The sequence below is a fragment of the Ixodes scapularis genome, unplaced genomic scaffold (genome assembly GCF_016920785.2).
Source record: "Ixodes scapularis isolate PalLabHiFi unplaced genomic scaffold, ASM1692078v2 PGA_scaffold3__209_contigs__length_174095766, whole genome shotgun sequence".
Taxonomy (NCBI): domain Eukaryota; kingdom Metazoa; phylum Arthropoda; class Arachnida; order Ixodida; family Ixodidae; genus Ixodes; species Ixodes scapularis.
The window spans coordinates 43,990,243-44,002,428 of NW_024609868.1; the positions used below are offsets into that span (position 1 = coordinate 43,990,243).

The 12,186-nt window shown below is 48.6% G+C and overlaps 1 protein-coding gene across 7 annotated transcripts in view; it reads right to left on the minus strand.

Moving 5' to 3' along the window:
- The window catches only part of LOC8040797 (kynurenine aminotransferase), a 31,321-nt gene extending 19,375 nt beyond the window's left edge, over positions 1–11,946 (minus strand). For 2 of the 7 annotated variants that reach the window (XM_029993189.2, XM_029993186.2), the window contains exons 1-2: positions 6,959–7,102; positions 6,266–6,324 (exon numbers count right to left, since the gene is read on the minus strand). Coding sequence is in view for 5 of the 7 variants with exons in the window: in XM_029993186.2 (XP_029849046.2) it covers positions 6,266–6,318 (53 nt within the window). In the remaining 2 variants the exon portion in view is untranslated. Of the gene's footprint in view, positions 1–6,265; positions 6,325–6,432; positions 6,486–6,614; positions 7,103–11,924 lie in introns of those variants that run through there. The other 5 variants (XM_029993188.4, XM_029993185.3, XM_029993187.4 and 2 more) reach the window with 5 other exon arrangements.
- Between the last annotated feature and the right edge of the window lie 240 nt (positions 11,947–12,186).

Genomic DNA, 12,186 nt, shown 5'->3' on the forward strand with positions numbered 1-12,186 from the left:
TCGCTGACTTTTCAATTGACGCTACGGACAGTGCCGAGCCCGTGCCGTCGTCGTGAGGTAGCGGCCGTGGAAAGTGGGCTCTTTGTGTCGCCTGCAGACTGCGTGTATGTGGACGCTGTCTCAACGGGTACCGTCTTCGTGAGGTGCCGACGGCGGAAACGTGAGTCTTCGTGCTGCCTCGTGGGGACCGTGCGTGCGGACGCTCTGTGTGACGTCTGTAGGCCTGGACGCACAACCGAAGGCGAAAAAAACAAAAGCGGCAACTGTGTGTACGCCTAGGAAGACGTCTAGACAACCCCAAGATGGCTAACGACAACGGAAACGAGATAATGCAAGCGCTACTGGAACAAAACCGAAGGTTACTCGACCTCGTCGAGAGGAAACCAGAAACGTTTCATGTTATGCCGGACCTCAATAAGGCTGTTCACGACTTCGACGGCGAGGGGTCGTCACACGAGGCCGGGGCGTGGCTCAAGAGTATTGACTCCATGGCAGTTCTGCACGGATGGCCGGACAGCTTCAGGCTAGAGAACGCCAGGCTCCACATGAAGGGACCTGCTCGATTTTGGCTTCAGGCCCGTGTCGAAGACCTTACTACGTGGGAGGACTTCAAGGTGGCCTTTAGAAAAACCTTTGTGGGCGAAACAAGCACAGCCGAAAAATGGAAGCAGATGCAGGAGAGAATCCAGATGAGGGGAGAGTCTACCACTGCTTACTTCCTCGAAAAGACCTTGTTGTGCAAGGAATTGGGTCTTGGTATGCAAGATACCAAGGAGCAAGTTTTGGTTGGGCTGCGGTCTAGAGACGCGTGCATCTCCTTGACGGCAAAGGAGCACAGGGACGAGAATGAATTGTTGGCAGACTTGCGAAGGCTGGAGAGAATAAGTGAATCAAGGATTCAGATGTCTCCAAGGGGCAAGCCACACAGCAGTGATCCAAGTGCAACACCTCGCGTCGGGTCATCAACCTCAAGGTCATGGGCTACTGCACGTCCAACCGAGCAGACAACTAGTGGAATACGCCTCACAGATCAGAAGGGTGTGGCCAGAGGCTCAGTAAGTCAGGGAAGTAACATGATCAAACCGACGGATCAGGCAAGTGCTGGGGGACCACCCAAGAAAACACCGGAATCCTTGAAGCGAGATCAAGCTGAGCGAAAATGCTACAGTTGCGGAAAGTATGGACACATGGCGAGAAACTGCGCAGCAGCAAACCCTGTTGGCAACTTTGTGGTGAATCAGAGTTCAGGTGACAGTGATCCAGCTAAATTCCTGAAGGCTGCTCTTATCAATGGAACTCACCAGCTCTCGGTGATGATTGATCCTGGAAGTTCAGACTGTATATTGCGTCATTGAGCGGTTGAAAAGTGTAACCTACAAGTTGTGTGCAAGGGCCAAGACTTGTATGGATTTGGGAACACCGCCACATCTACAGTGCGGTCCATTGGAACTTCGGAGGTCGACATTGAAATCGACGATGTGGTGTGCCATAAGGTCAAGGTGATTGTCGTCAACGACAGTGCCCTGCCTGTGGACATGCTGGTCGGTAGGACCTGGACGGAACAAGACCACATTGCATACCTGCGCATGGGAGATGAGCTCAGGATTGGCTACCGTGATGACCTTCCATTTTGTGACATCGACCTTGCCCAGATAAAGCCTTCCAAGGAACCTCTGCGTGTCAAGGAAACCATGGTGCTGCCCAAAAGAACTGTGTGTTGGGTGACAGTGGAGACTGGTAAGAGTGAAGGAAGTCTCATCGTACCTGGTGGGACCGACAAGGGAATGCTGCTTCACATTGAACACGGAAGGGTTGAGATACCTGTGTTGAACGACAAGGATGAAGACCAACAGCTGCTCAAGGGAAGTTTGTTTGCTCACGCAGAATTGCTCTCGGAGAGGGAAGAGTTAACCCCAGTGAGGACTGTGCCTCAACAAGAGCCCATAGATCGTGGCATGCTGAATGTCGGAAAAGACATCAATGAACAGCAAGTGGATGCTCTGCTGAAGATGCTGAATGAGTATAGGGACTGCTTCGCACTGAATTTGTCTGAGTTGGGGTGTTGCAACCATCTAGAAATGACCATCACGGAGAAACCTGGAAGTACCCCAGTCAGCTGCAAGCCGTACAAGACTAATGCGGCGGAAAGGGAAGCGATCCAGAAAATTGTTGAAGAGTGGAAAGCGACTGGTATCGTCACCGAAACAACGTCGCCATATGCTAGCCCAGTGCTACTCGTGAAAAAGAAAAATGGAGAAAATCGTCTTGTCATAGACTATCGACGGCTTAACAGCCAGACTGTGCCAGAACACTTCCCATTACCAAACATTGATGACCAGCTGCAACGACTGTCCGGTGCACGAATGTGCTGCGTGTTAGACTGTGCAAACGGATACCTCCAGCTTCCACTGAGTGAGGAATCGAAGGCCAAAACTGCATTCATCACACCTGATGAGACTGGACAGTTTGAACGTATGGTGTTTGGGCTGAGAAATGGCCCGGCTGTATTTCAACGTCTGATGAACAAAGTCCTTGGGACTCTGCGCAACAGTGTAGCATTGTGCTACATGGACGACTTGTTAATTCCAGCCAAGGACTGGGAGGACTTGCTGGTTCAGCTCAAACAAGTCCTGGATGCTCTGCGGGCTGCCGGACTAACCCTGAAACTCTCCAAGTGTGTGTTCGGAAGTGATGAACTTGATTACTTAGGCTTCAAGATTGTGAAGGGCTACCTGAAGCCAGGTGAAGTGAAGCAACAAGCCATACTGGAAGCTAGCCCGCCGACCGATGTTCACGGGGTCAAGGGGTTTCTGGGCCTGACAGGATTTTTCAGACGGTTCATTCTGCACTATGCACTGAAGTCGGAACCTCTTACTCGTCTGACCAAGAAAGACACAAACTTTACATGGGGAATCGAGCAACAGGAGGCTTTCGACCAGCTCCGAAGGGAACTAACAGAACCCCCGATACTGAAGTTGTTTGACCCTTCAGCCCCAACTGAACTCCACACGGATGCAAGTATGCATGGACTTGCGGGAATGATTCTTCAGCAAGACGAGTCAGGACGCTGGCACCTGGTGTTTTGTGTCAGTAAGCGCACTACTGATGCCGAGAAGAACTACCATGCAGGAAAACTAGAGCTCATGGCAGTAGTCTGGAGTATGGAAAGACTGCGTCCATTCCTTCTAGGCATTCCGTTTACGCTGGTAACAGATTGTCAATCAATTGTGTACCTCAATGCACACAAGACTCTTAAACCACAGATAGCAAGGTGGTTTGACTTGCTACAGGAGTATGACTTTGAGGTGAAGCTCCGTGCAGGTGAGAAAATGGCTCATGTGGACTACCTGAGTCGCGAACCCGTAGGGGCGTCGGAGGACACCCTTGATGAGGTCGTCGAAACCAGGGTTGAGGTTTGCCTCACTTTAGGGTTAGAAGACCAAGTTGTGGTCATCCAGCGATCTGACGCAGACTTGGCTAACCTCGCACAGACTCTGGAGAAGCCAATGAAGAAAAGGACCAAAGAGGAAAGTATCAAGGTCAAGAATCTACGACTGAAGGATGGAAAGCTGTTTTACGTGGAGGAAGACGGACGACTCCTTTTTGTGATGCCCAAGAGCATGCGTAAAACACTGTGTGTCAAGTTTCACGACTTGCAGGGACATTTCAGCACAGACCGAACTGTGTCGAAAATCAAGGAACTCTATTGGTTTCCTCGGATGAAGCGCTATGTGCATCAGCACATCCGTATGTGTTTCGAGTGTCTGTTCACAAAGGTACCAGGAGGGAAGAAGCCTGGACTTCTGCACTCTATACCGCCTGGGAAGAGGCCATTTCAAGTTGTACACGTGGACCATGTTGGTCCGTTTGTGAGAAGTTCCAAGAAAAATCAGTGGATCTTAATGCTGGTGGACAATCTGACTAAGTTTGTACGCCTCTACCCCGTGCGAGACACTTCAGCAAGGAATGTACTACGGTGCGTGCAGAGTTTTGTCACAGAGTTTGGACTACCTGAACGCATCATTTCGGACCGTGGTTCCTGTTTCACATCCCACAGCTTTGAAGCCTTCTGCCGAGAAAATGGTGTAGCCCACACACTGAACTCGTCACACCATCCAAGGGCGAACGGCCAGGTAGAGCGAGTAAACCGAACCCTTGTACCGTGCATTATGGCTACAATCGAGGACCCAACTCACAAGGATTGGGATCAGAACATCAAGGAGGTAGAGAGCTACCTAAACATAGCATATAATGCCTCAACAGGCACTAGCCCCTTCAGGCTTCTGCATGGATATCAACCAAGGATGCAAGACGGTGTCCTCAGATGGCTAAACACAGAGAATGATGAGTGGGTATGTCCAGAGCAACTTCAAGAGACGGCTCAAAATGACATAATGACCCAGCAAGGAAAGTCGAAGCAGTACTTCGACAGGCATCACTTCGCAGCGGAAGGGCTGAGCGTTGGAGACGTAGTCGTCATGCGCTGCATTCCAGAGCACACCGGCGTCCCAACAAAAACCCAGAAGAAGTTCAGAGGCCCACTGACTGTGGCGGAAGTACTCCCAGCGGACACCTACAGAGTGACCGAAATGAATGGGAAGAAGAGGGTCTACTCAACAACCGCCCACATCAGCCAACTGAAGAGATGGGGTGGAAGATGCAAAGAACCGTCCGACCAATCAAGCACCGACGAAGAAGACAGTGTGCCAAGACGCAGCGTGCGTGTGCCCAAAAGACCTTCGTACCTTGGGGACTACGCCACATGAACTGAGGACAGTTCGCTGCCAGGAGTGGCCGAGTGTTAGCGAAATCCGAAAACGAAGAGAGCAACATTGGGCAGACGGCCAGCGATGCGGGCAAGATGGCGGCGTGCAAGTGTGCGTTCGCCGCACGCGTAACCTTTAATTTTATTTTCCTGTATTAAAGTCTTTTATTTTCTTAAAAGTTCGTTTAATGTAAGAAAAGACAACAGGATGAACATTTTTTTTTTCTATGCACAATGGAAGCATTGGAATGACTCATGGATAACTGTGCGCAGCCTGTATAGGTGCATGCACCTACACTTTTGTCGGTGCTCGAATCATAAAACGTTCGGTGCAGTACATCTACAGTTGCTCACTTCGTGTGCGATAAACAAATGCACTAAAGACTCAACGGAATTCTTTTTTTTTTTCACTCAATTTTTTTTTTTTAACTGAAGTGCTGCCGTACGCTAAAAGTGTCAATAACGGAGTGATTATTATGCAATTAATGCAAAGGTGCAAGCGGGCTGGACAAGAATGACAATAATCCCTGGAGAAGGGGAACAGGTGACTAACACAAATCTCCAAACACAGCTATATGACTGGTGTGAGACCGTCGACCGAAAAAATCCCCCTGCCCCCTGCCCCTGCCCCTGCCCCCTGCCCCTGCCCTGCCACATTGCATTATGGAACCAGAAACCTCTCCATTTCCAGCGGAGCGCTCTGTCAGCAGGGCAAACGAGTTTTATCAGCTGCCACCAGTCTAACACCAACAAGGGTGATCTTGCAAATTTAAGGTTATAATTATAATGCAATTAAATGCAAAGGTGCAGGCGAGCGGGACAATTAAGAATGACGAAAATAATCCCTGGAGAAGGGGAACAAAGGGGATAAAGGACAAACATAAATCTCCAAACACAGCTAATGCTGGTTTTATACCAGGACCAGGCAGATTTTTTCGGTCGCGCACCAGTCACGTAGCTGTGTTTGGAGATTTCTTTCTTTGTCCCCTTTCTCCAGGGATTATTATTGTCATTCTTGTCCAGTTCGCTTGCACCTTTGCATTATAATCATGAGCTTAAAATGCAGGCCGGTTAGACTGGTGACAGCTGATAAAATCCGTTCGCGCTACTGAGCGCTCCACTGGAATTGGAGAGGTCCCTGGTTCAATACCAGAACCAGGCGGATTTTTTTGTTTTTTCGGTCGCGCACCAGTCATTTAGCTTTGTTCGTCCCCTTTGTTCGCCTTCTCCAGGGAGTTTTTGTGTCTTTTATGCCCTGCCCATGATATGTTGATAACACTTCCCGTTGAATCTGTACCTTTTTACAAGAAAGGTAGGAATCGGTGATTCATAAGCCCGCAGTCAAATAATGGGAATATTCAGAATACTTAGTCCGGCCTCCTGATAAATTCCAAGACCAGTTCCATTATTAATTATAATTATAAACAGAATTCGACTATGTGTTCCACAATTCAAAACATGCAAATGAAAAATAGAAGGAATTAAAAATTAAAATATTACCAGACGTTGTCAGTCATTCCTCGCACCCTTTCAGCAATCTCTAACTTTGACATATTGTCCTGAAACGAAACAAAATGAATGAGCAGAAGAGGACATGCGTCTAATTCTTTTTTCCTTTGTTTTAAAACTCGTTAAAACGTTTTGTAATAACGTTTATTAATTTTAACCTGATTGTGTCCACAAACAGTACAGGCACTGCGCACGTGCTGTTGTCCAGCGAAGGCCGCCGTCTTGGCGTGACGTCAGAAACAGGATTTACCAACTCCGAAATAAGTTAAGATTAAAACAGTCGTGAGGACATGCAATGTAGCGCTAGAACCTTTGAGACATCTAATACGGTAAGACATACCATCTCTTCGCTGATTTCCGGGTGCGAAAAAGGTTGTGAAATTACGTTGTGGCGGATCGACTGTACAAGGATGTACCTTTTTCAAGTTCTACGCGGCTCTCTAGGATGCCAGGCGTGGGCTGCAGAACTGTAACGGACGCAGAACACCTGCGGATACTACAGCAGATAATAAAAATATTGAGTGGTCCTGTTAAACTCTGCCCTGCCGTGCCGAGCCCGATTGGCCAAAGATAGCTGCTATAAGGGGAAAATAAAACGAAAACAGCCGTTCCGACAGTTATAATTTTCTCACGTGCGCACTTTCCGCGTCTTAGAATTGGTTATCTAAGGCGCGTTGAACTTACCCGACCAAAAATAATTGTGTGCTTGAACCGGGGACTCTCGAAATAGCAGACAGCGCGCACAACGCCCGAGAGCAGACGCCGCGCTCTGGTTGACGTCACAGCAGCAGCTCCCCTCTCTCCACACACACCAGCCACCTCAGCGTATTGTCTCAGCCCCCCCCCCCCCCCTCCCCTCCCCTCCACAAAAAATATTCCTGGCTATGCCACCGCGTCAGTTAAGAGATGGCGCCTTAGGCCATTATTTTTGTGACGTTAATAAAATTGTCTTGAATTCATTTAGTTCCAACATTATTTTTATCTTTAACACACAGACGGAAGGCAAATTCTAGTACCTAAACGGCGTATAGCGTACAAGAGCGCGACGCACCGAGGCTGCGTTCCAAACCTATTCCAGAGCCGTATATGACCTAATCGAGTGGATCTAGAGCACTATATAGCTCCTACGGAGCAGAGTAGCGCAATCCTTTGATCCGCGTGTGTCGCCGACAACATGGCCGACAGAGCGGCTCGGCGCGAGTCACGTGGTACTCAGGGTTCCTGGAGGCGGCCCGCCCTATGGGAGAATAGATGGAGATCGACTCAACACGGCTGATTAAAAAATAAACGCCAAGTTCACACTTTTCGAAACTAGTCTGTCGTGAAGTTGGTAAAGCAATAAACACTTCATCAAAGTTTTAATAATATTGGATGCTTGTGAAAATTTTGCGAAGGCAATTTTCAAAGCAATGGCGTTTGAAGCAGACGATTGTTTTACGCAGCGGAGATGGACTTTATGGATTGGCCGGAGCGGGTCACGTGAACGGTGTGACGTCGCCGCGTCGTCTGCTGCATGATGGTGCTCAGGCAATTTTTTAAAAAAAAGTCATGTCCTTGTATGGCACACAAGTTATCGCATATTATTCTAAAATGTTTCATTATTATGTCAAAAATGATTTCCATACCGCACATCCCCACAAAACTGAAGAAACAACGATTTTCTCACGTTCTCCATGCATTTCTGACCGCAGTTGGAACCTCCGGGCGTTCGCCGCTAGAGCACTATATAGCTCCTTCGGAGCAGAGTAGCGCAATCTAGAACGCCGCCTCTCGGCGACTAGCGGCGAACGCCCGGAGGTTCCAACTGCGGTCAGAAATGCATGGAGAACGTCAGACAATCGCTGTTTCTTCAGTATTGTGGGGGTGTGGAGTGGCAATTGTTTTTGACATAATAATGGAACATTTTAGAATAATTTTCGCTAAGTTTTGTGCCCCGCAAGGACCTGACTTTTTTTTTAAAATTGCTTGAGCGGCATCATGCAGCAGACGACACGGCGACGTCACACCATTCACGTGACCCGCTCCGGCCAACCCGAAAAGCCCATCTCCGCCGCGAGCAAAAATCGTCTGCTTCAAACGCCATTGCCTTGGAAATTGCCTTCTCAAAATTTGCACACGCATCCGATATTATTAAAACTTTGATAAAGTGTTTAGTGCTTTACTAACTTCACGGCAGACTAGTTTTGAAAAGTGTGAACTCGCCGTTCATTTTTTAATCAGCCGTGTTGTATCGATCTCCATGTATTCTCCCATAGGGCGGGCCGCCTCCTGGAACCCTGAGTACCACGTGACTCGCGCCGAGCCGCTCTGTCGGCCATGTTGTCGGCAAAACACGGGGTTCAAAGGATTGCGCTACTCTGCTCCGTAGGAGCTATATAGTGCTCTATTCGCCGCTAGGCTCCGAAGGAGCCTCGCAAGTGGGCTCATTTTCGTCTTCTGCGCATGAGAAAGGAAGCAGTGGTGACGTCAGAACGCCAAGCCCTGATTGGCTGATCGCGACCCCCTATCTCAGCGTCGCTGCTCCTTTGCAACGTCGTCTGCTCGCAACATCGTCTGTGTCTGTCCTTTCCTGCGACTTTACAAGCGAGCTCGACTTCGTCTTTCAGAGAGGGCAGACGAAATAACTCGAGCGGTACGTTGTTTTTGTCTAACAACTAGCAGACGCGCATCAAGGAGGGAAGTCAAAGGTGGCGAGGTGTCCTGAGGCGCCGAGGTTTGTTTACTAAGAACCGAGAGTGATCGTGTTAGTGTCCGCAAGTTCCCTCCCAAATACTTTTTCTCTCCTTTCGTGTGTGGCGAGACCCCTCATTCTTTAACGGCGTCGGCGGGTTGGCGCAGTCAACGTCGTCTGCTTTACGTCTGCTAGTCAAAGCGATGGCTGCTTTACCTTTCCTCCGTCTGTCGGAGATTCACCGCTTTTTCACCGGCGAGAGTCACCGTTGCCTCGGGAAACAAGGAGATAACAAGAGGAAGAAATTGACCTCTTAATCTAAAATTGGCGTTAGCGATCAAAGTATAATACGGGAAGGGTTCACAAGTGTCGCGCGGGCATGTTCCATTCAGTACGCCAGCCGGTCGTGGGCAGACGGTCGCCGAGTCGCGGAGCGTCTGCTAGGCCTAACTGCTGAAGCTCGCTTGGTCGCGTTCGGTGGAATCGTGGCCATTGGAGCTTTTCCTGGGCGTTTGTGGATCCAGCGTTCTTGTTCGTCGTGGTCTGTTTCAAGTACTTTTTCGTGCTGCTTGAAGTCGGGACGCGTGAGAAGCGCACGTAGAAAAATAAACGTCCGTGGGTCGTCGCGACCGCGACGCTGTCGGCCACGCGAGCTTCGGAGCTGTCGTAGGATTTCGTCGTAACCTGCGCGAAACTTACGAAAATTTTGTTTCGTGAATACGAATTTGTTCTTAAGTTCTGTCTTACGCACATTTTTGGCGTAAGATCGTTTTGTGAATCTGGCCTTCCGAAAGTCGCAGGAAAGGTAAAGCGTGTTTCACATGCAGCGATTTTGGCCCTAGAGCGGCGCGATTTCTGCCGTCGCGGCGCTCGTGCCACTGAATTGCTGGTGCTGGCCAGCGCGTCGCGACGGCAGAAATCGCGCTGCTCTAGGGTCAAAACCGCTGCATGTGAACTAGGCTTAAGACAGACGCGGACGACGTTGCGAGCAGACGACGTTGCAAAGGAGCAGACGACGCTCAGATAGGGGGTCGCGATCAGCCAATCAGGGCTCGGCGTTCTGACGTCACCGCTACCCACTGCGCAAGAAGCAGACAAACTTCTAACAGCAACCAGTCCGAAATTGACTTCCGGTAAGGCATTTCTATGGGAAAAAACGAGTGTATTTTCTCTCTGCGCTCGATTATAAGAGCAAATATCACGAATAATTCGTGCGTACTAAGCGCATTCGAACATTTCTCAGTCACGCAGATGAAATAATTGGTCAGATACTGCGTTTTTCTTTCAAATTCGTTTCATTAAAAACGGTGCTAAAACGGCTTCGTACGTGTATTTATGTGCACTGTCGGACACCGTTAGCACGAACACGACGTCGGCGCTTTCCAGCATGGGGGATATACGTGCCAAACGAACGAAGGACATCTGGAAAGCCAAGAGAGACGGTAAAAACTACTCAGTAACACTGGATCAGTAACTACCAGTGCGTGCATGATCAAAATAAATTGAAGGCCACGTAATATATTCCGATTTTAAGTAAGTAAGTACCGCTTTATTTTTTCTGCTCTGCGCGAAGATGCTTGTTCTACGTTTAAAATATCACCCGCACGCTCGAAATCTTTGAGAACAAGTGTCTGCATGCAGGCTTAAAGGTGCCCGTATATAAAACAATACGAAGAGACACTTTTTACAGCCCACGTTCTTTATTGTTAACGTTTTGAATGTCTTTATCCGCTCATGCACGAAGGGGTCATTTTCATGTAGTGAGAGGACTGGCTTATTGGCAATATATAAGCGTCACCGGGACGCTGGCGAGCCTTGAACACTACTCTATATACCTTTCGGTTGTTATTTTGCTTTGAATCGTCGCTTGTTTTTACACACCTGCTGCATGTTTCGGACTGAAATGTAGCGAAGCTAAACATCGCTCACCGATGAAGAAAAGTGCGCTAACTAAAACAATTACACTTTTAGAATGTTAATCAAGGTGCATACTATTCGGTACGACCCAAATAACCAAAACGTTCAGTGTTGTTTTCCGGCGTAGAGACAAAATGCACGCGCGTTTTCCCATAGGAATGCGCAGGAGCACCGCAAATGTAGATTGGTTGCCGTCTGCTTCAATTTGCGTCACGGAAGTCGCATAGACACTAGCGCCAGTTGAACCTCTAGCGTACATTGTAATAACTCTATGGATCCGAGTTACCCTGGCGGATTATGTCACGTGATAACAAAATAGAGAAACGCTAGACGCGGGTAGGTTTTCGATAACCACCTTTACCCTAGAGTTAAATAGATTCGGAAGTCGGAACTAGGTATGTCGCGAACTTTTGTCGAACCGGATTTTTAGGTCGAACTTTCGGGGTTCGACCTTCGAACTTTTCACCAGATTCGACCGGTTCGACTTTGTGGACAGTGTGGCCAGACCTTGATACAAGCATGTCTAGGTTTTGAAAAAAGTTTTTTTATGCAAACGGTCGTTTTATATTCTGAACAGCTGCAATTAAAAGAAACTAATTCTAATCAATGAAAAAGTTAATAACTTAATTTTTAGTACTGTATTATCTGAAATAGCCAATCAGCGCTGCACTTAATTCATCTCTTAGCCATTATCATCCAATCCGAAACCAACTGGCCAGCCTGTCGCGCATGCGCACACGAGTCGAACCTCAATGGAAGGTTCGTCGGTCGAACTTTCCACTAAAAGTTCGAAAAAGTCGAGCTGGTCGAACTCGAACCGCGGCCGGTTCGCGACACCCCTAGTTACAACCTAGTTACCACAGTCTATACTCCGTTTCACACTTAGCGTACAACGCTGCCAAAGCTATTGGCGCGAGCATGAGGCTTGATATCGTCGGTCATTTCCACGCGCGCTCGCGCGAACGAAACCATAGACAAAGCCACGCGCTCGCGCCAGTAGCTTTAACACCGTTGCATATTAAGTATGAAACGGAGTATAGCCTTCGATCTGATAAAACCTACCGGACGGAGCGCGCGCAAGCCTGCAAGTAGTCCTTCTATAATCAACCATCCATTTCACACCTGACATATCACGCGCACCAATCACCAGAGAGATCTGCGGTCACACTGGGCACAAAATCGTTTAAACTTGTTATGATTAGGCTTCGCCACTATTGCAACGTGCACCCTCCTAGTACTTCTAACCTCCTTGATTCTAATAACGTTGGGTCCGGCAACGCCTCTCGTCTCGGCGGTCTCAAAAGCAGCGCAGCCATCTTGTTCG